The sequence below is a fragment of the Euprymna scolopes genome, chromosome 7, assembly GCF_053919585.1.
Source record: "Euprymna scolopes isolate OS-2025 chromosome 7, ASM5391958v1, whole genome shotgun sequence".
NCBI classification, from domain to species: Eukaryota; Metazoa; Mollusca; class Cephalopoda; order Sepiida; family Sepiolidae; genus Euprymna; species Euprymna scolopes.
Window position 1 is genome coordinate 153,054,304 of NC_136488.1, and position 24,909 is coordinate 153,079,212.

General features: G+C 33.9%; 1 protein-coding gene across 2 annotated transcripts in view; it reads left to right on the forward strand.

Annotated features, from left to right (window-relative positions):
* Nucleotides 1-24,909, forward strand: part of LOC145280192 (uncharacterized) — a 145,878-nt gene that overhangs the window by 84,936 nt on the left and 36,033 nt on the right. For both annotated transcript variants that reach the window (XM_080131956.1, XM_080131957.1), the window contains exons 3-4: nt 18,269-18,364; nt 23,009-23,149. In XM_080131956.1, coding sequence (XP_079988082.1) covers nt 18,269-18,364; nt 23,009-23,149 — 237 coding nt within the window. The remainder of the gene's footprint in view (nt 1-18,268; nt 18,365-23,008; nt 23,150-24,909) is intronic.

Here is a 24,909-nt window from a genome sequence, read left to right on the forward strand (position 1 = left end):
AGACTTGATGTACGTGTTCCATTTCAGATCAGGAGTAAAGGTCAAACCCAGAAGCTTGTCAAAACACGGGGCCTCACCCAGACGAGAGCCATCCATCACAATTGATGCCAGCTGGGGATCAGAGCGTTGATGATGTAAGGATAGGAGTTTGGTTTTGGATGCATTAAAGGTAACTAGCCACATCTTCCCCCACTGAACCATGCGCTCGAGATCAGAGGAGAGAGAATCCGAGAGAACTTCGTCATTTACAGCCTTTGATGTGTTGCCGTAGATGGTCGTGTCATCAGCATAGATGTCAACGAATGATTTAAGTATGTGTTTAGGGAGGTCATTGATGTAGATCAGGAAGAGAGTTGGGCCCAGGATTGACCCCTGAGGGACTCCAGCATTTATATTGCAGGCCTCCGATTTTTGTCCATCTACCACTACTCTTATGAGCCTATCAGAGAGAAATGATTTAATGATTGAGAAAACATTTCCAGTTATACCATAGCTGGAAATCTTGTGAAGTAGACCCTTATGCCATACTTTGTCAAAGGCCTTTGATATGTCGAGAGCAATTGCCCTAGAAAGGAAGCCTTTGTCAAGAGATTCACTAATCCTGTGGGATATAACCGTCAGCACATCTGCGGTAGATCTTGCAGAGCGGAAACCATATTGTGTGTCACTAAGAAAATATCGGCGAAAAAAGCGACCTCTACTTGTAGAAAAGTGCCCAGTTGAGGGTGAAGAAATTAATGTTTTTAATCAATTTTTCAGTATTTGTCGTCTGATGGGTCGAGCTTTAAAACAATACTGATCTTGTGAAAATCCGTCGCCTCTGTCGAAAGTTTTAGGTAGAGATGCAAACATACATACATATATTGGTAGCTCAAATTTTCAACCCAAACCGATTAAAAAGCTTGCCCTACCTCTGAATACCCTTTTTGTAAAATTTAAAATGTTTAGACCAGAAATTGTCTGAGTAATTTGGTAGAGACTGCAGAAGTCAATTTTTTTTAACTTAGATCCCTATTATGACCCCTTAACATTTATTGTTTTGGGTTCAAATCAAGTTATTAAGTTAGATCCATGTCCAAGGAACCTATATCTAAAATTTCAATTGTTTATACCCAAAATTGTCAGGAGTTTGGTAGAGTTGTCAAAGGTCAAATTGTTGAACTTCAACCCCTTAACAGCCAAATTTCTCGACGAAAACGGTTTACAAAGATTTTCCCAAATCTCGATACACTGTATATCAAATTTCGAGTCTGTAAACTGAAAATTGACAGTTGTGTAGGGAAATGTACACACACACATAGACAAACACTTTCACTTTTATAAATATAGATTTCACTCCAAACAACAGTTTCACTTGGGCATAAGCATTTGCTATTTGGGACCAAATTTGCAGGGATTCTATGTAGGGAGTTGAGCAGTGAAATATCTGTTTACATTACACTTGAACTTCTGTATGTCAGTATAGTCATGAAAGCAGGAACCTGGGAAGGAGTTCCAAAGTTTAGCAGTGTAAGGGTGGGATTTTGCTGCTTGTTAGATTAGTAGGGGGTATTTAGGTTAAGAAGGATACAGATGCTTTGAATTCATCAGACCAGATTCCATTAAAATACTTATAAAGCAGGCACATTTCAGTGATGGGACAGAGGTTGGAGTTTGATAGTCTGGAACCTTCAATGCTGCCAAACCTAAACTTGTTTCCTTCAATAATTACAAGAAACCTTCTCTACCACCAATAGCAATGACCAATGACTCTTTATCTGAAAGTACATCTTTTAAACTCCTCGGCCTAACGTTCACAGGAAACATGAGTTGGAACAATTACATTGAGAGCATTGCCAGGACTGCTGTGAAGAAGGTTGGTTCTCTCTACCGTGCTAGAAAGCTACTAATGCCTGAAAGTATCCTGTACCTCTATAAGGCCACCATTCACCCATGTATGGAGTATCGTTGTCATATTTGGGCTGGTGCATCTGCTACTAGTCTCTCACTCCTAGACAAGTTTCAAAAGAGTCGCCAACCTGATAGGTCCTGAGCTGTCATCTAAGCTTCAACCTCTGTTCCATCGACGAAATGTAACCTCCCTCTGCCTGTTCTACAAGTACTTTAACGGTGAATGCTCCGAACTGCAAGCACTCGTACCCCCTCAACGTAAATACCTCCGACAAACCTGACAAGTATCAAAATCCCACCCCTTCACAGTTGAGATCTCTATATATAAGAGAGCCTTCTACTCCAATAGTTTCTACACCAGAACCGCTGGACTTTGGAATTCCCTTCTGGGTTCCTGCTTCCCCAATTGTACTGACATGCAGAAGTTCAAGTGTAACGTGAACCGACATCTTGCTGCCCAACTTCCTACATAGTACCCCTGTAGATTATGTCCTTGATAGTAGCCCCCTATCAAAGTGGCAGTGTGTCTTGTTTGGGATGAAAATGTAAAAAAAAAAATAAAATAAACTATTGGAAACTTTTTGGGACTCTAAGAGTGAGACTAGTGGCAGATACACCAGACCAGATGTAGTAATAATACTCCATGCATGGTTGAATGGTTGTTTTGTAGATATACTGAATACTCTTTGGTATAAGTAATTTTCTAGCACGGTAGAGAGAGCCCACCTTCTTTGCAGCAGCCTTGGTAATGCCCTCAATGTATATGTTCCAATTCCTAGTGTGTTAACATTAATTTTTTTTTTTCTGTCCATCTTCTTCACTTACTTTGAAATTATATTCAGTAAAAAAAAAAAAAATAAATTAGAATATTATGAGAAAGAAAATGGCCTATTTCCAAACCAGTCACCAGACTTGCATTTAAAATATAAAATAACACATCTTCTGTTATTGTTGTTGCCAAGTTTGACCTTTTTATGATTCAAAAAAACTTTGTATTTGTGTTGGATTAAAGTAAAAATATTATTGATGATGCTTACACAGGTCATCTAATCTTAACCGGGTGACCTTATCAGAGTTCCCATCCCATCATTTTTTAATTTTTTTATAATCAGGAAAAAATGTTCAAAAATAGTGTGCTTTAGACATTCACATAAATTGTATGCATTTAAATTGGTTGCTAGAAAATCATGTTTAAAATTTCAGTTGTATTCCATCTTAGGCCATATCTCTACCTTATGCAAGGAGGATTGAAATAGGTACTTTTTGGCGTGATATGATGATCTGACCTTTTTTTTTTTTTTTTTTCCTCCAAGCCACAGATTGGCTATATATCTCGATTCCATTTAGAATTAAAGTGAAAGTCAATCTTGGAGGCTTTAAAGAGAGCCATGCCTTTTGACTGGGTCTAAACAAGAATCCAAGCATTGTTGATAAAAGGAGAAAAGCTTAGTTAGAGGTGTTAAAAGTAACAACTTACTTTCTCCTATTGCAACATCTGCTCCAGCTTAGAGGAGAAAGAATTAGCAAGAACTTGATCACCAGTGCTCTTCAAGGTGCTGCCATATACAATTGTGTATTTTTATATACAGATGTCAACAAATGACCTCAGAATAGAATTGAAGATCAGAAAGACTTGGATCCAGGACTGGCATTGATGCTCTATCATTGGAGAGTAATTTTGCCTTTTCCTAGTTTACATAATTGTGCCTGTCAAATTTGTTGTATTAAACCTATTTTGAAAATTTGTTTCATGTTCCTTTTCATATAGTGTGTAGTTTTTCTTATTTTTTCTTTCTTTTCCTTTTTTCTTTCTTTTCCTTTTTTCTTTCTTTTCCTTTTTTCTTTCTTTTCCTTTTTTCTTTCTTTTCCTTTTTTCTTTCTTTTCCTTTTTTCTTTCTTTTCCTTTTTTCTTTCTTTTCCTTTTCTCTTTCTTTTCCTTTTCTCTTTCTTTTCCTTTTCTCTTTCTTTTCCTTTTCTCTTTCTTTTCCTTTTCTCTTTCTTTTCTCTTTCTTTTCCTCTTTCTTTTCCTCTTTCTTTTCCTCTTTCTTTTCCTCTTTCTTTTCCTCTTTCTTTTCCTCTTTCTTTTCCTCTTTCTTTTCCTTTCTTTTCCTCTCTTTTCCTCTCTTTTCCTCTCTTTTCCTCTCTCTTTTCCTCTTTCTTTTCCTCTTTCTTTTCCTCTTTCTTTTCCTCTTTCTTTTCCTCTTTCTTTTCCTCTTTCTTTTCCTCTTTCTTTTCCTCTTTCTTTTCCTCTTTCTTTTCCTCTTTCTTTTCCTCTTTCTTTTCCTTTTTCTTTTCCTTTTTTCTTTTCCTTTTTTCTTTTTCCTTTTTTCTTTTTCCTTTTTTCTTTTTCCTTTTTTCTTTTTCCTTTTTTCTTTTTTCCTTTTTCCTTTTTTCCTTTTTCCTTTTTTCCTTTTTCCTTTTTTCCTTTTTCCTTTTTTCCTTTTTCCTTTTTTCCTTTTTCCTTTTTTCCTTTTTCCTTTTTTCCTTTTTCCTTTTTTCCTTTTTCCTTTTTTCCTTTTTCCTTTTTTCCTTTTTCCTTTTTTCCTTTTTCCTTTTTCCTTTTTCCTTTTTTCTTTTTCCTTTTTTCTTTTTCCTTTTTTCTTTTTCCTTTTTTCTTTTTCCTTTTCTTTCTTTCCTTTTCTTTCTTTTTTCCTTTTCTTTTCCGTCAACAAAATATCTGGAACTATATGGGCTTTAGATACTTAAAAATTATGTATGCATGTGCATCCATGACATTTGTAAATCAGCAGGTTACTGGCAATGTTTTTTGACACAGTTCCTATGTATTTTGGGTATTGTGGTGAGGCTATTTAACTTTTTAGTTTCGTAGATCAAAAATTGACATCAACAGTTTCGTTATTGCATGCTTATTTTTTGTTTGTTTTATTTATTTATTTATTTATTTATTTATTTTTTTTTTTTTTGCATAGTGATTTGGAATTAGTGCTTGGATTAATGTGGCTTTCTTATAGTATCGCAATGGTGAACCATATTCAAAACTTGACTTTTACACATTTCTGAGTGATACATTGACATTTCTAAATTTTTGAGATGAGGAATGGTTATTCGCATTATTTGCATTCATCGAACTATTGTTCTCATCTCGAGTGATTTTTCACATATCGGTCAATGTAACCTACGTCTTTCTTCAGGTGTATTTTGTCGAACTCTGGGGTGTTTCTGTCGAACTTTGGAATTTGGACAGAATTTTGAACAGAAACCCTTTATTTACTTCACAGGGGTAAGATGCTCTTGTTCCGTCTGCCATGACTGGATAGAGGTCCTACGTAATTCGTGATTGTATTTTTTCCAGATGAATATCACTTTCTACAATTGATTTTTCTTAGTACTCTAACCACTACGCCACAAGTCCTTGCAGACAACTCTAGTAGGTATTTTAGGAGCCTTAAAGCTATTTTTATTTCTAGTTGTAAACATCACTATTTATAACCAATTATTATTACTCATATATATACACACACAGTCCTGGTCAAAATCATAAGGCCACTTAAGAAAGTAAGCGTTTACACATATTACCAAATTTTTAATCAAACAAATGGTTGAAACCATTGCAAAAAGGGAAAATATGATGGAAAAAAAATGAAATCTGCTTCATTCGAAACCTTAACCTTGATCTAATAATTATTTTTTAAAAAACAAACATTTTCACCTGGTCCAAATGATGAGACCACTGAATATTTCTCTAACAAAAGGCAATTATAAATTACTAAAAAGGGTCTCAGTATTTAGTATAGTCTCCATTATTACGAATTACTTCAAAAATTCTCTTCGGCATGTTTGCGACTAAGTTTTTATCAGTTGCAAAGGAATTTTATCCCATGTACTGAAAACTGAATCAGAAAGTTCCTTTATCAAATCATACTGGGTTCCATCCATCCCCAAAGATTTCTTTTGCCATCCATTTTCAATGGGATTGAGGTCCGGAGAACATGCTGGATAATCTAACAATTCTATATTATTTGAAGAAAAGTATTCTCGTGCTTGTCGAAGTGTGTATCGCAGCGTTGTCTTGCTGGAAAATCCAATTTCTTCCACACAGACGTGGATCTTCAGTCCTGATAGAAGCATTTTCAAACATTGAAATGTACTTTGATGATGTTTGCCGGCCTTTCACTACTTGCAACTTTAGGGTTCCAGCTGACAAGAAAGCACCCCAGATCATTAAAGACCCTCCTCCACTATGCTGAGTTGAAAAAGTCTCTTTAGGCAAATTTTTATCATGCCAATAGTGTTGAAATCTATCTGGACCATCTAGATGAAACTTTTTCTCATCGGAGAAAATTACATTTTCCCAATTCTCTTCATCCCAAGTCTAGTATTTGGCGGCATATTTAAGTCAGTTAGTTTTGTGCTGTTCAAGAAAACATGGTTTCTGCAGTCGCTTTAAATGATTGAAACCCTTCATTTTCAGATGCCTTCTGATGGTTTTAGGACTACATTCTGCTGCTGTTTGGCTTTTCAATCGACTTGAGCTCATACTGGAGTGTTGTTTTTTTTTAAACTTCTTCTGATACAGTGATCCAGTGATGGGGTTGTTTTTATTTGTCGACCTGGACTCTTTTTGTGCCCATATTGATCTGGATTTCTTAAATTTGCGATGACCGTTTTGCTACGATTCACTTTGTTTGCAATGGATCTATGGGAGAGTCCACCCCTATTAAGCTCAAAGATCCTTCCTCTCTCTCAAACTCTGATAATGGTTTCCCTTTTGCCATTTATAATTTAGTAAGATGTTTTTTTATTCACTAACAAGTTGCTTTTAGTAACATAGAAAGCTTTTTGTATTCATTTTTTCAAAACTAGCCAATTTTATTAAAGTTGTCTTATCATTTTGACCAGGTGAAAATGTTTGTTTTTTAAAAAATAATTATTAGATCAGGGTTAAGGTTTCGAATGAAGCAGATTTCATTTTTTTCTCCATCATATTTTCCCTTTTGGCAATGGTTTCAACCATTTGTTTGATTAAAAATTAGATATTATGCGTAAACGCTTACTTAAGTGGTCTTATGATTTTGACCAGGACTGTATGTATGTTTTTTACTTATTAGTTGTATATATTATCTATTATTTATAATTAACGGTTCCCATATCGTATTAAATTCTATACTAAGTCTTAGTAATTGGTTGTCTCCCAGCATATGTGCTGCTTCTTAGTCATCTTACTCCCCACTGTTCTTCTGTCTATAATTTTAAGTTTGTTCCATAATGGCAGATTGTTTCCCTTTTCCCTCCAGATATGGTTAACTATACCTTATTTTTCAATCTCTCCATGTACTACGACTTTTCGATGTTCTTCTAACTGTACTTTTAGTGGATGACATATCTCATCTTTGTATAGTTTTCCACATTTACATGGGATTTCATATACACAGTTCTTAGTCATGATTTTTTTTGCTGTAGTAAGCTTGATTCTTATAAGCTGTTTCCGGAGAGTTGAATTACTCCTGAATACTATCCTAATATGTATTACATATTCATTGAAATTTTTTAGACAAGCCCTTCATGTATGGTATACAAACTGGTGAGTTTGAGTGTTTTTTGTCTGATCCAGATGTCTTGGAGCTGATGTCATGCTCTCTGGATAGTTGTTTCAATGTAGATTTTCTCTTAAAATATCTGTCTCCTCTTGATAGACATTGCTGTTACTACATATTGCTTTTGTTCAGGATTGTATGCAATGGATGGTGGGAGTTAAAGTTTAGATACTGTTCAGAAAAAGTTGGCTTTCAGTATACAGATGACATACAGCCAGCCATGGTTCTCCCCAGAATGTGCTGCTGCTATTGCGCACAGAAATCACTTTTTCCATAGCTACCAACGTAATAGATGCACTGAAACTAAAGCTGCTTTCAGGTCTGCCAGCAACCACTGTAAAAGAGTAATCAAAAATGCAAGAGAGCTATATGCTCAGTCTGTTAAATCCAAGGTAGCTGATCAGCGGCTTGGATCCCACCAGTTTTGGCAAATAACAAATAAAATCCTGAACTGAAGTGTGCGTTCTATACCAACCATTATCAATGGACCAGAGGTCATCTCGTCAGACAAGGCCAAACTATTTGCAAAGAACTTTGCAGCTAATTCTACCCTATGCGACGAAGGCCATCAACTCCCCATATTTCCTCCTATAACACAGAACAAGCTAGGTAACATACAAATATCCATGCAGGAGGTCGCCAAACTAATAAAGAACCTAGATTCCAGTAAAGCAACTGGCCCTGATGGCATCCCAATTATAGTGTTAAAAAAGCTTCAACCAAAACTTGCTCCCATACTTACGAAACTATTTAAGCGCTGCCTTAAGGAGAAGTGCTTTCCGACTCCCTGGAAGACCTCTTCAGTTTGCCCTATATTTAAGAATTCAGGTGATAAGTCATCTCCCTCTCAATACAGACCTATGTCTCCTGTGTGTTATGAGTAAGTTGCTGGAATCCATATTAAATAGAGAAATAGTCAACCACCTCAGCAGGAATAACCTTCTTAGTGACACACAATATGGTTTCCGCTCTGCAAGATCTACCGCAGATGTGCTGACGGTTATATCCCACAGGTTTAGTGAATCTCTTGACAAAGGCTTCCTTTCTAGGGCAATTGCTCTTGACATATCAAAGGCCTTTGACAAGGTATGGCATAAGGGTCTACTTCACAAGATTTCCAGCTACGGTATAACGGGAAATGTTTTCTCAATCATTAAATTATTTCTCTCCGATAGGCTCATAAGAGTAGTGGTCGATGGACAAAAATCGGAGGCATGCAATATAAATGCTGGAGTCCCCCAGGGGTCAATCCTGGGCCCAACTCTCTTCCTGATCTACATCAATGACCTCCCTAAACACATACTTAAATCATTCGTTGACATCTATGCTGATGACACAACCATCTACGGCAACACATCAAAGGCTGTAAATGACAAAGGTCTCTCTGATTCTCTCTCCTCTGATCTCGAGCGCGTGGTTCAGTGGGGGAAGATGTGGCTGGTTACCTTTAATGCATCCAAAACCAAACTCCTATCCTTACATCATCAACGCTCTGATCCCCAGCTAGCATCAATTGTGATGGATGGTTCTCGTCTGGGTGAGGCCCCGTGTTTTGACAAGCTTCTGGGTTTGACCTTTACTCCTGATCTGAAATGGAACACGTACATCAAGTCTGTTGCCAAGGTCGCTGGAAAGATGGTGGGATCCTTCTACCGCTCGAGAAGATATCTCACTACTGATGCAATTCTCTATCTATATAAAAGCCAAGTACGTCCAAGGATGGAATACTGTTGCCATATCTGGGCAGGAGCTGCTAAAAACAGCCTATCCTGCCTTGACAGAGTACAAAATAGACTTCGTGGCTTAGTGGGAGATGCCCTTTTCTCTACCCTGCAACCTCTCTCCCACAGAAGAGACGTTGCGAGCCTGTCCTTGTTTTATCGTTATTTCCATGGCAGATGCTCGTCTGAACTCCAATCTCTGGTCCCCCCCTCGCCAATCTTTCACGAAAAACACCCGTCTAGCTGAATCCACTGTGAAAAATTTCCCCCACTCTATATCTGTGCCTAAATCAAAACGCGGATTCCATGAACAAAGCTTCTTTCTTAGAACTGCACGCCTGTGGAACTCTGTTCCGTCTGCCTGCTTCCCTCCGGACTACAACTTGGATGTCTTCAAGTCCAATGTTAACAAATTCCTAATGGACCGCCCCCTTAAGTAAACACTTCAGCAAATCTCCTCACTAACTTAATGTACTTGCAATAACCCTTATCCCTGAGTGGCTTCCGGGCCTTGATAAGTGGTGATCACTGTGTAAAAAAAAAAAAAACATAAACCCCTGACCAGTGCGGGTAATCAGCACATCTAGGGACAATAATTTATTATGTTCTTTTTCCATCGTGCACTGTATAGTTGGACGGATCGAGTTCACATAGTCTAGTCTGTTTGAGAATCTTCCTGATGGGGCCAGAGTATGAATGTGTCATCTACATATTGTAACCACATTGTTGACTTAAGTGGTGTTGATCCTAATGTAATTTCCTCAAAGTATTCCATGTATGCATTGGCCAGTATTGGGGGCAATGGTGATCTCATTCTCGGACCTGCTTATTGCTGATATATATCAGATCCCATAACAAAGTATGTAGTTTCTACACAGAATGTCAATATTTCCATTATGTTGTAAATTGGGATGCAAGTGCGTTCCTTCAATGAGACATCAGAAGTCAACTTGTCCTACACCGCTGTCAGTCTCATCAGTGGGTACTTTCGTGAACAGACTAGTTACATTTAGACTCCTCATCTGGTTGGAATGAATGGGAGCATTGTGTATTATTTCCATGAAGAGAGCTGAATTCTTGACATATAGAGATTTGCCGATGATTGGAGTGATTATATCTACCAGGAATCTGCTCAGTGAAATGGGCCTTAATGGAATACCATCCTTGTAAATCGTAGGGAAGCTGTATAAATGCGGTAGCTTGCTATAATGCTCAACTAGCTGTCTGTATTTCCTGGTGGTATTAGTTCCTTATTATATACTGACAGCTTCCTATCCGTTTTCAAGGTCGGATTCTTTTTCACTTTACAGTAACTACCAGGTTCTATTAAATCTGCCAATTTCTTGGAATATTCTGTTCTATCCATTACCATTGTCGCATTGCCTTTGTCTGCTGGTAGTACTATATCGCTATCACCACGTAGGGACTTGATAGCCAATACTTCTTCCTTAGAGAAGTTCAGTTTTGGAGGCTTTGAATTCTCTCGTGCTTGTCTCACTTTCCACCTTAGTTCATCTCCTTGTGCTTTGGATTTATTCAAGGCTGTCTCCTCTATTGATGCTATCATATCTAAGTATGGAATCCACTTGATGGTTGTGATGAAGTTGAGGCCTTTGTTTAGCACTGATTCCTCAGAGGGAGTAAGTTGACGTTTACTTTTGTTAACAATGGCTCTTATTGGTGAATGGTGGACCTGGAGTTTTGTCCTTAGCTTTTAGATTCTTCAATTTCTTTATTTGGCAAGATTTAACCTCCTTAAATTCTTTCTTACAGGATATGTTCAAGTTTTCTGGATGCGGGTTTTATCATCAGTCTGAGATATACTCTCCAGGAAAGAGGCAGGGTCGTTTAAAATTTCAGTCTGTAATCGATGTTTCTTCCACCGACTGTTGTGGATTCTGTCTTGGACGAGCTGAAGTCTTACTAGTTTTCTGATCCTTTGTGACCGCCTAGAACTGAATGACATTCTTTGTAATTTTGATCATAAGCATTAACACTAGAATACATTTGAATACGTTCCTTTTTTTTTTTTTTTTTTTATTCCTTCATCTTAGAACTCTCAACCATTTAAAGCTTGTCTACAATAAACAATATCATTTCAAAACCAGTTAACTATTTAAAAAAACAAAAAAAATCTGAAATTGATCTCTTTCACTATATCTCTCCACTTTTTTTCTTTTTTTTCTCTTTTTTTTCTGTTTCCTTGACTATTTATAACAAAAGAGGGAAGATAGTGAAAGGGGGTGGATGGTGACACTGATAATCGAAAACTGACAGGACTTTAGAGATGTGAGTCACTTTGTTAGCTAATTGCAAATTATGGCCAATTAGACAAATTAAATTTATTTTTAACTATCTTGAATCTGGACTATTTTAGCATTTATTTTGTGTAAAAACAAACCTTGATTAACTCCTCTTTAGTGTTTCTAAGTATATAAAAAAAATTATTTTTTTTCTATTGATGTGTGTTTTCTATAACTGTACTCTGACAGTTTTTCTCCTATTGTGTCCTTTTGTATGTTCAATTTCATTGATTTCTACATTGTTAGATATGGATTATAATTACCATATCTCAACACTTCTTCATCCTATTGAATTTTCTGTTTTTTGTAGCTAATTGTTTAATTATATTCATTTAAGAATTGGAAATTTTTCTCTGTATTTTGTAATCATATATATATATATATATATATATATATATATATATATATAAAGGCAAAATGTGTGTGTGTATGTGCATTTTTTGTGTATGTCCGGCAAAAGCTTTTTTCAGGGGTCACTCGGGGCAGTTACTGTTTCTTAGAACCTTTTATATGCAACCTAGGTTATAATATCTATGATTTACGAAACGAGGTTGCGTGTGTCTTTAATTTGGGTGACTTTTACATGCTATTTTTTTTTTACTCTCCGCGTGTTTCTTTGGCTTTTCCGTATAAAAAAGTGAAACTGAAAGCGAGGTAGTGTTCTCGGCCTTTATATCAGGCAATTGCTATTCATTTGGACACTCCCCTTTTTATGGGGAGCTGGTTTTCCCCAACATCTTAGTGGGAAAACAAACAACATGCACAGAAACTGATTTTCAGCCAAAGTTAAGTGCGTTTCATTCCCCTATGGCATGATGTTTGACCTCATTAAATTTACGAACCTGTCACTTAACTTTTTAATCGTTTAATTTCACCCATTCTCAGTTCTCTGCTCGCGTAGCATGGCAGTAAGTTATCAGCCTATTGACATCAAGAGTTCAGGTTCAAGCCTACCTACCAGAACTTTGTTTTGTTTTACACCTGCAAACACCTGGGCAATGCCAGGTACCCCCACTAGTTTTATTTAATAATAATTAAAAAAAACAGAATAGTGACCAGACACTTAATTAAATGCTAAGTGAAATTAGCTTTGACACATTAACATAGTAACTGCCATCTGAGGAGTCATTTGGCAGTGATGAAATGGTTTAAATTTAATAGGAAAGAGAAAAGTAATTAATCAGCAAATTAGCTGATTACATGCTGATTAATTGGTACACCCCGAATATATATATATATATATATATATATATATATATATATATTTATTTATTTATTTATATAAAAATGTAATTCTTGGTTCGTTCAAAGTTGATACCATATTTCTACATTACTAATTTATGAAATTTTCAGACAACCCATCTTTAGAGTCAAGGGATGTTTCTATGTTATTAAAATAAATTTACATTGCCAATTATTAAAATATTAAATAAAATAAAAAATATTTTTTGTAAGCCGTTAGTGCGAACCTGTTTTGTTGATAGAACTGAACTTCTGGTTCAATTCATTTCACACACCACGATTTGATGAAACAAATTAAAAGATTTCATTTTCTGTTTACTCGATAAGTAAAAAAAAAACCAAACAAACAAAAACAATTCATTAATGTGTTTATCTTCCAAATTTTTTTATTTAAACATTTTTTTTTCTTTATTATATCAGGCAAAAAAAGAAAGTTTGTCGCTTGCTTTTTGAGTCGAAGTCTTTTTTCGAGATAAGAAAATATGAACTTTTTTATTATTAACACTATAAATTGTTTGGTAGAAATACAGGTTTTTTTTTTTCGAATAAATTTTACAGATTGGTAACGTGCTTAAATAATATTTGGTGTCCGCGCTATTTTTTAAATCGTATTTCCACATTTAATTAAAGTTTTATGTTTTGTTGGGTTTTTTTTATTATTCAATTGTAAGGTTAAAATACAGATTAGGTACAAAACACCCTCCCCTCCCCATGTTAAGAATGGCTTTTTAAATGTTATTATTTCAGCACGGATCACTCTCTGCATGAGTACTGTACTTTTACCTAACAATTTAATAAACAAAAGATGGTACTTCTGCAGAGAAGGTACCATGCTGAAATAATGCTATTAAGGAAGCCATTCTTAACATGAGAAAGTGGTGTTCTGTAACTATTTTATACTTTCACCTAACAATTTAATAAACAAAAGATAGTACTTATGCAGAGAAGGCACCGTACTGAAATAATACCGTTATTTAGAAAGCTATTCTTAACATGGGGAGGGAGTTTTGCATCTATTCTATACTTTCACCTAACAATGTAATAAACAAAAATAGATAGTACGTATGCATAGAAAATACCATGCTGAAATAATGTTATTTAGAAAGACATTCTTAACATGGGGATGGTATTTTGTAACTATTCTGTCCTTTCACCTAACAATTTAAAAACAAAACATGGTACTTATGCAGAGAAGCTACCCTGCTGAAATAATGACGTTATTTAGAAAGCCATTCTTAACATGGGAATAGGGGTGTTTTGTAACTATTCTGGACTTTCACCTAACAATTTAACAAGCAAAAGTTAAACTTAAGCAGACAAGGAACAATATAGAAGCATTAACATTATTTAGAAAGCCATTCTTAACATGCGGAGGGAGGATGTTTTCTAACTATTCTGTACTTTCGGTGGTAATGCAGAGAGTGATCTGCGCTATTTTTTAAATCGTATTTCCACGTTTAAAGTTTTGTTTTTTATTCAATTGTAAGGTTAAAGTACAGAATAGGTACAAAACTCCCTCCCCATGTTAAGAATGGCTTTTTAAATAATAACAGTATTATTTCAGCATGGATCACTCTCTGCATGAATACTGATTAATGTTTTGTTGTTTGCTTTTTTTTTTTTTTACCATATTTTTTTTTTTTTTTTTTTAAGAAAACCTTTTTTAACAAAAATTGAAAGTACACGTTTTTTTTTATATATATATAAGAAAATATGAATGCTTTTTCTTTATTAAAGAAATTGGGTACTCGTGCACTTATTGATCTGTGCTGAAATAATAACGTTATTATTTAAAAAGCCATTCTTAACATGGGTAGAAGAGGGTGTTTTGTACCTATTCTGTACTTTAACCTTACAATTGAATAAAAAAACGGTAAATTTTTAGATTAGGTCCACCTCCACAATTTTCTGTTAAATGACGACTTTTGTAGGTTTTCGACTATGCTGAATACAGAAATCGCATTGAAATTTTGCAGAAATAAGTTATCGAGATATAAAAAGTTGTATAATGCATTGTAATCTCTGGCGGCCATCTTTTTTACACGCTTGCACACATCATAAACAAATCTACGTGTAACAAAGATGGCCATCAAAGAATAAAATGCATAAAACAACTATTTATATCTCGATAACTACTTATTTCTGCAAAATTTCAATGCGATTTCCGTATTCAGCATAGTCGGAAACCTTTAAAAGTCATTTAAAAGAAAATTGTGGAGGTGGACCTAATCTAAAAAAAAATAGCAAAAAAAAAAAAAAAACTTTAATTAAACTTGGAAATACGATTTTAAAAAAATAGCGCGGATCAGTAAGTGCATTAGCACCCATCAATGGACTAACGTGACCTTATTGCCAAATAAGCTCCGGCTACAATGTTGAACGCGCCGTTCACATTGTTTTTTTTTTTAATTTCAAGTTAAATTCAACTTTCACAATATCTTATTTTTTTATAATTTCACAATATCTTTTTTTAATAATAAATTGTTAGTTAAAAGCACAGAATAGTTACAATACATCCCCTCTCTATGGTAAGAATGGCTGAAAAAAAATATTAAGTACTCATGTAGAGAGTGATCCATGCTGAAATAATGTTATTTAAAAAGCCATTCTTAACATGGGGAGGGGTGAGTGTTTTGTACCTATTCTGTACTTTAACCTTACAATTGAATAAAAAAAAAAAAAACATCATAAAACTTTAATTAAACTGGGAAATACGATTTAAAAAAATAGCGCGGATCAGTAAGTTCATTAGCACCAGAAATTGTTAGGTGAAATATAGAAAAGTTTCTACCAAGAAAACCATTATTTATTTTTTTTATTTATTTTTTTTCTATTGTTACCAAGGGGAGGGGATGATGTTTTGTCACTATTCTGTGCTTTCAACTAACAATTTATTAAAAAAAAACATAAATTTTCACATTAGGTCCACCTCCACAATTTTTAACATGGGTAAGTTGGGGGTGTTTATTCTGAAAGCCGTTCTTAACATGGAGAGAATGGTGGTATTTATTCCAAAAGCCGTTTTTAAAAGACGAAAGACAGGTAAAAGGTTAAAACACGTGGTTAGGCATGGGTGTTGTTTATTCCAAAAGCCGTTTTTAATATGGGGAGGTTGGGAGTGTTTGTTCATGGCCGTCAGTGAATTATAGTGCATAGTACAGGTCTTTATATCTCGAAAACTAATTGCCTCTGCAAATTTTAAATGAGATTTTCTTATTCAGCATAGTCAAAAATTGTGGAGGTGGGCCTAATGTAAAAAAAAAAAATACTCTCCCCCAAAAAAAGATATCGTGAAATTTAAATTTAAGCGCAGTACTAAAAATAAAATTAGACAGAAAAATACACCTTTGGGTTTGTACTTGCACAAAGACTAGAAAAAGTTGTCAACAAAAACAAATATATAACAAGTAAATATTTTCAAAGGCAAGATAAGTTACTTTTCTACCTAATTGGATAATTTTTAGTGTTTTTATTGGGTTTGTACTACTGTACATATAGATTCGAAAAAGTTGTCAAAAAATAAATGTATGACAAATATTATCAAAGGCAAGATATGTTACTTTATTACCAAAATGGATTGGTTTTTTTTGTGTTTTTTTTTTTATGTAAAATGTTTATTCGGCTCGAAAAACACAGCGTTTACTGCTATATTTGAAAATTACAAATGGCGGCAGACTGGGTTAAACACATTAGGTTTGGGAAACTGAGTTAAAACTAAAAACTACGCAAAATACTGTTAAAAACCACCGAATACATGTCTGCCTATATCACGGTAACATATATTGAGTGAGTTCCTGACAGTATTTTGTATAGTTTTTTAGTTTTAACTCATTTTCTCAAACTTAATGTGTTCAACACAGTCTGCCGCCATTTGTATTTTTCAAATATACAGATAAACACTACATGTTTTCGAACCGATTAAACATTTTACCCTAAATAAAAACACTAAAATCTTATCCAGTTAGGTAGAAAAGTAACTTATCTTGCCTTTGATAACATTTATTTGTTATATTTATTTTTCAACAATTTCGTTTCTGTGTTTAGTAATACAAACCTGTTTTATTTACTTTTACGTTTAGTCGGCTCGAAAAACAGTGTTTGTCAGTGTATTTGAAAAATACAAACGGTGACGGACACTGTTGATGTTAAGTTTGAGAAAATGATTTAAAACTAAAAAACTATACAAAATACTATCAGAAACCCACCGAATATGTCAGCCTATGTCACAATAACATATAATCAGTAGGTGTCTGACACTGTTGTATATAGTTTTTAGCTGATTTTTCCAAACTTAATGTATTCAACAGTCCGCGACCATTCGTCTTTTTCAAATACATAGATAAACACTGAGTTTTTTGAGCCGATCAAACATTTTGCATTAAATAAAAACACTAAAAAATTATCCAGTTAGATAGAAACGTAATTTACCTTACCTTTGCTTTCATTTATTCGTTTTGGGACAACTTTTTCAAATCTGTGTATAGTAACCCCCCCTCCCTTACCCAAATATTAATTAAAAACTCACATTTTTGAATATAATAAAAAAAAAAAAAACTATTTAGCGTTTCAACAACTTTCGCCTTAATCCACTGAATGTTGGTCGAGCCCAAGCCATGATTGACAGTAACTACCGAGGATCTGGATCCAATTCTGCAAGAGTACCATTTTTTTATTTATTTTTTTTTTTCACCTTTTACTTTTTTGGAGAGGATTGCTGTACTAAGAATATAAGATCATGCATTTTCTCTTTTTATTAGAATTTTCCATTTCACCAAATTAAGCCACAGCAACGCGTGGCAGGGTACAGCTAATATATAAATATATATATATATATATATATATATATATATACATAATTTTTTTTTTTTTTTCAGGGACGAAGCAGAAAGATAATTTTGTTTTTAATTTATATTTTAGTTTGATATTTTGAGTGTTTCTCCATTCTTTGTCTTAGAGGTGATTTCACTTCATATTTTGACAAAAAGTAGGGAACCACTTGAAATAAAAACATTGTTTTTGTGCTTCTTATACCACCTATAACCCTAGAAAATACCTTTTTAGAAGCATATGCCGAATAACAAATTTACCTACACAATACTATACATCTAGATTAGGTTTACGATCCTACTAAAATTGGACACATAGCATAATTAGTAAAACAATCATTTCTAAATGTAACGCTATCCAACACAGTGTAGCCTCAGTCACAAAATACACAGAATGGATGTCATTTATTTCCTCATTCTCCCACCACACGTGAGTTCATGTTACAGCGGTGACATCACCCACGTGATTGTTTTCTCAAACATTGTCCACGTCACTAATGTGATCATCTTGAATGTGTTCTCTCCTTTTTTCTATAGTCTTCTTTTCCTTACCATGACGTCTCTCATGGCTCGGTATTTGCATAAGTCTTTTTGTATTAAAGATTCAATCCTTACTATAGACATTACTAAGAATAACATTAAAAAAATTACCAAATACTTTTCAATTAAATAATATTTTGTTGTTTGTAAGAAATATCATATCAAACGTTTTCTTAATGTCTTCTTTACAGAAAAAGGAAGTTATAGAATCACCACCATCCCCTCCAGAAGAAGGTAAAAAACGTGTAGCTCATCCTGGAGCAGCATCCCGGCTAGTTAACGACAGAGTAAGTTTTAATTTTTACATTTTTATATAATTGTATTTTGAAATTGCTCCATTTCTTTTTTTTTTTTTTTTTCTTTTTTTTTAACTTGGAGTAACCATAGAAAATAGTTGACAAGAAAATCACTCATTCTTTTTTTGTATGGATGCCATTACAAACTGTGCTTTTTTGTTGTTTATTTTACTTGGGAATCACCACTTATCAAAGTCTGAAGGCCACTCGAGGATAATGTATGGTGGTAGTGTAGTAGTTGTTAATGGTGTAAATTGGGTAGTTTGATTATTTATGGTGGCAGCTCAACAAGAACTTGTTTACAATGGATTTGAAGGCTATCATGTTGTATTCAACCAGGAAGCAGGCCAGCAGAACAGTGTTCGATGGGCAGGCAGTTCTGGGAAAGAACCTTTTGTTCATGGAATCTGTGTTTAGATCTAAGCACAGATATATGGTTGTAGCTAGTTGGGTGTTTTTTGTGAAAGTATGGCAAGAGGGAAACCAAAGATTGGACTTCAGTTAAGCACTTGCCATGAAAAAAACGAAAATGTAGGGATAGGCTTGCAACATCTTGTATATGAGAAAGAGGTTGCAGGGAAGAGAAAAAGGCATCACCTAGGTTTTGAAGCCGGTTTGGAACTCTATCAAGGCAGAATAGGGTGTGCCAAGCAGCTCCTACCCAGATGTGACAGCAATAGTCCATTTTAGAGCGTACCTGACTCTTATACAGATAGAAGATTGCATCAACAGTGAGATGCCTACTGGAGTGGTAAAGTGATATAATTATTTTTCCAGCAATCTCGGCAACAGAATTGATGTATGTGTTCCATTTCAGATTAGGAGTGAAGGGTAGTCCCAGAAGCTTGTCAAGGCATAGAGCTTCCTTAAGACGAGAGCCATTCATTTCAATTGGGGCATGATGGGGGTCAGAGCGATTATGATGAAAGGAGAGAAGCTTGGTTTTCAACGCATTAAAATTAACCACACCTTTTCCTAATAGCACCATGTTCTCAAGATCTGAAGAAAGAATCAGAAAGATCTTGATCATTGCTGGCCTTTGAAGTGTTGCTATAGATTGTGGTATCATTTGCATAAATGTCTACGAATGCTGTAATGTGATTTGGGAGATCATTGATGAAAATCAGAGAGTTGAGGCCATGATGCCGGTATTAATATTATGAGTTTTTGATTTCTGCCCATCAACACCCACACTTATAAACCTATTGGAGAGAAAGAATTTAATAGAGAGGACATTTCCAGCTATTCCATAATCTTGTGAAGTACACCATGATGCCATACTCTATCAAAAGCTTTTGATATGTTAAGAGCTATTGCTCTAGAAATGAAGCTCCTGTCGAGATTCAGTAATCATGTGTGATATAACAGTACATCAGCTGTAAATCTTGCAGAATGGAAAGCATGTTGCATGTCACTGAGCAGGTTATTTTTGCTGAGGTGGTTGAGCACTTCTGTTTATCACAGATTCCAGCATCTTACTACATACAATGTTATCAAATCTCTTGTGTTTAAGTATGCACTAAAATCATTGGATAAAATTTTGAACTCTCAATAATCCCCATTGCCATCTTTGAGTAAAAAATAGTGACTTGTGTTCAATTAATCATGTACAATTTCTGCAGTAAAAGAACTGAACTAATCCACTTTTAAAGAAAATTATTCTAATACAATTATCATCTTAGATCGGTGGAACTGGCTCATTTCTAATGACTACTGCATCTAGTCTGAGCAGTTCATTGTATTTTGTATGGCCATGTTAAGACATTTCCTCTTCCAACAATGGTTGCTATTAATTTTTAGTCCTGAGATCCTTCTCATGCCCAGGCCTCAGTGTTTGGCCAGTTTTTCAACTGGTCACTAGTTGTTTTTGACAGAAAAGGAATAGTCCATGGTCAATGTTGTCCTTCATCCAGATTTAAGACAGGCAACATATGGACTGTCCAAACCATTGTCTCTTCAATCAGTCTACTATCACTGATAACGGAGCTAATAAGCAAATCTGTAAGCTGAGGTTATTAGTCCGTCTTGTAAGAAAAATGGTAACTTACCTGTATAGCGTGTGCTTTTTTTTTTTTTTTTTTTTTTTTTTTGTAGGGTTCGGTTGCTTGACAAGAAAAAAAAAATGGCGACTCAGTTACTTTTGCGCTTGACGATCGTGCATGAGTAACGCAGACTCTCGCCGTCTATGCAAATGAGATGCATGAAAGGAACCATGAAGCGAATGGGAGGTTGAGTTGAAAGAAGGCGTTCTATGGAGACTGACACATGCCACAGCATACTTGGTTCTATAGTCTGCAATGGCATCCATCGGGTCATACACCCCTCTCCCAAAGATCCAATTTAACTTTGTATACCAATTGGTTAAGTAGTGGTTGAAAAAGATCAAAACTGTATTGAAACTGATTTTCAAACTAGATTCAACAAAACTTTTGATTAAATGCATGATCAGTCTTGCGTATCTTGTTTAACCACAACTCTTCAGATTTTACGATGATACTTTACTTGATAAAAAGAGCATTTGGTTGAACATCACATTTTTGTTTTGCTTTTTTTGTTTATTATATACCAAGCTAAGCCATTAGAGGTAAATGAAAAAATGATTATTGTGCAAGATTTATATACATACTAGCATTTCAGCCCGGCGTTGCCCGGGTGTTTGGAGGTGTATGTTGGACAAAATATAAATTTTTTTTTTAAGTGGTTAATTTTTTAAATTTGACTCCTATTATGCCCCCTTAACATTTGTTTTGGGCTCAAATCAAGTTATTAAGTTAGATCCATGTCCAAGGAACCTGTATCTAAAATTTCAAGTGTTTAGACCCAAAATTGTCGGAGGAGTTTGGTAGAGTTCTCAAAGGTAAAATCGTTGGACTTTCACCCCTTAACAGCCATATTTCTGGCCGAAAACCGATCACATAGATTTTCCCAAATCTCAGTACCCTGTATATCAAATTTCAAGTCTGTAGACTATAAATTGACAGTTATTGCGTAGGGAAATGTACACACACATAGACACGTTCAATTTTATAGATATATAGATAGATAGACTAATAGATTAAAGAAAAATATATATGCATACATAAATATATATTGAAACAATTTTTTGTTTACTGTAAAGATTTTATGCAAATATTATGAAAGTATAGATCATGTAGAATATCTGCATGAATATAATTACACGTAATAGTTAACTCTAGATGATCATCCCATAAGAAAACCGAAAAAACTAATAGGGAATTAATTAAAATGAATGTTTAAAATATGCAAATTAGCTAGATCTTTTGCTCGTGAATGCATTTCCACAACCCATATATAAGAAAATTGTATTTTCTTTTTAAATAAATAGAAAAGAGGGTTTTTAATATGAATATCAATACACACAAAAGAAAAACGAATTTATAGAAGTATAGATAGATTGGTATCGCTTATTTTGCTTAGAAAGTTATATCAACTACTTAAGTGTTGACTGCATCTAAATTTCTCCGATTGAAATTAATGTTTTGACAGAATTTATACCAACTGACATTGCTCTGTCATTTTCCATGAACAAAGTTTGCTTTAATTGTACACCTCTATATATAATCAAATGGCATTCATCTGCGTATCTATTTCTAGCTAAAAACCCAAAAGCGAGAACATTTAAAGCAATCGTAAAATACATCTTCGAGGTCTGTCAAAAAAATCTGATAATTGTCATAAAATGAGTGATCAGTTTATGTTAAATTATATAAAACTGATTTCCTCCCCTCTTAAATATTTGAGTTGGGGGGACATGTAGTTTCATTTTTATTGTTTTTTTATATGCCTTCAAGCAACGCGGGGTAGCCCTGCAAGTAAATTTATAAAGGAAACTGATTCCCTCCAATTCTTAAATCTAAAATAGTTGAAAAAAAAAAGAAAAGAATTCTCTAATGGCATGAAAGATAATTCTACATAGAAAAAAAAAGGTGAAAATAAGTGGTAGCGATAAATAATGAAGTGCCAAAAAAAATAAATTAATTAAATTATAAAGGATGTATTCTCAACCCTTTGCTGATAGGTAAATATTTTTTCTTAATCCTTTTAATAATTAGACACTTTTGTTATGTATACACACACACGTTTGATTATAGAGAAATACATACTTTTAATGTACATGTTCAATAAAAGTTTTTTCCAAATTATCACAATTAAGTTCAATAAAAACGAATTTACACTTTCATAGCATATATGTAAGAAGTAAACATTTGTATCACACTCATGTTATTTTATTAGTAATATAATTTGTCTTACACGTGTTTTGTTGAATGGTGGAAATTCATCAGACAACTCAGACAGATTTGTTCCTTGGAAAAGATGACACAGTTGGAGATTTTTTTTTTTTTTTTTCTTGGATTAAAAAGAATTGAAATTAGAAAATAAAAATCCTTACGTCATAAGGGTAAAGATTTTACTTGTTATATAATTTGTTAGAACCATTCTGGAGTTTTATAAAAAAAAAAATCTTAGGAATTCAGGGAGCATAAGGACTTTGATTTATATATATCTCTTAATTTATAAGTCTCATTGTTGCAGAACCTGCCCATATATTTTTAAAAATATTGTTTGTCATATCTAGCTGTATTTGTAAAAAAAAATTTTTTTTTTTTTTTTTAGTTTAAAAAGATTGTACTGCCCGCCTTAGTACGCCCATCTCCAGTACAAGTAATGCAAAATCGCTTCTTGGAGAAACAAAGACGATTAGCTGCAGAATCCCAGCTACAAAAGGAAAAATCTTTAACGACGTTACCCTCCAGAGTAAGTACGATGAATATGTTAAAACTCCTTTTATTTTATTCTGATTCATAAAAGCACACACAAAAAAAGTTGAGACAATATGCTGTCACAAAACAGAATTTCAGGATATGCTGGGTGGTGAGTCGGAAGTAACCAGACAGTCGGTATTTGAGCATCCCTCATCTAGAAGCATCAATAGATTTTTTTTAATCTAAAAGTGTTTTCATTGTACAGTTAATTTTAACTCGCTTTGTATAATTTTTTTATTTAAAACAAAAATTGGCTTTTAAGAGTTTGACGTTTTTGTCTTTTTCTTTCATAACCTAATTAAAAAGCACAAAAATAAAGAAATCTTTATAGTGTACATACACATCATGGAAACAAAATTTCATGTTCCAAAAATCATGTAAATTAAAGTAGATTTTTTGTTTTTTATTCAAGGAAATCAAGTTTATGAGTAAGCAATAATGTATCTTGATCCACCATATTTAATAAAGGGAGACAACTTAATCAAAATTACTGAGATCAAAATCAGCTTTGTAATGGTTACGATTTTTTTATTAAAACCGTAAAAAAAATGATTTTCTATATTTAAAAAAAAATATATATATTTGATCATTATATATGATTTTTGGAATATGACAAAGAATGACTTTCTATCTCCTTCCTTTCTCATGTACACTTTGTAGAAACCGATTGGAATTGTTTAGGAAACAGTTTTTTGATTGTTTTTTGTACTGCCTTCTCTCCCAACACACTCACACATAATGGGCCATGGTCTTACAGGTTGAGAAATTCATCTCGATATCAACTTTTTTTTTTGCCATTGCCTACTCCCATTCCTGCTTTTGTAGCAAATTACCTAATGAGGTTAAAAAATAGTTCTAATGTAAATCATTTTAATAAACTGGATAAATTTGGCAATAATGATGAAAAAAAAATGAATTCACATGACGTATTTTGGGATATTTGAAATATTTAAGAGAATTCGTTCTATCCCACAAAAAAAGAACTATAAGACAGAAAATGTTGACAACTACTTTATTAAGTAATAAATTAAGAACAAAGCATATTTACAAATAATAAGTGTAAGTTACAAGTTCATATCAAAGGAATATACACTTCTGGGTTCCGCACCTTTTGTATCTCCAAGTGACCAGAAGTCATGTGGTACGAACCGCGTCACAACATGCTTAGTTTGGGAATGGGAACAGGAGATTTTTTTCCCCCCGGGTGACAAGTTAATATTACCAACATAAAGTGAATTTTGCTGTCTGATTTATATATGTATTTAAGGTAAATATGGATACATTATGTAAATTAGATAAAAGGTAATTGATAAAGAAATCAAACAGGAATTAGGAATGGTGTTAGTTACAAGTCCATGTGAAAAGGATTATGCACTTTCCTATGCACCTTCTTTTGTCTTCATGTGATATGAGCTATCTTACCAAAATTTAATTGATGTTCTTGGATTTTTGATTTTGGTCTTTTATCAAAATGAGATTGTTAATTAAATTAAGCGAACCCATATCAAAGTTTTTTGTTTTTTTTTAATGGAATTATAACTAGATTCTCTTCAGAAGGTACCTCCATATAAATGGAATTATAATAGCTAGATTCTCTTCAGAGAGTACTGTCATATAAATAGGGTTTAAGTTTTTTGCTATGAATATAATAGCTAGATACTATTTGAAAGTAAGTACATTCATATAAATGGAACTATAATTGCTAAATTCTCTTAAAAAGTACCCCCATATAAATGGAATTATAATAGCTAG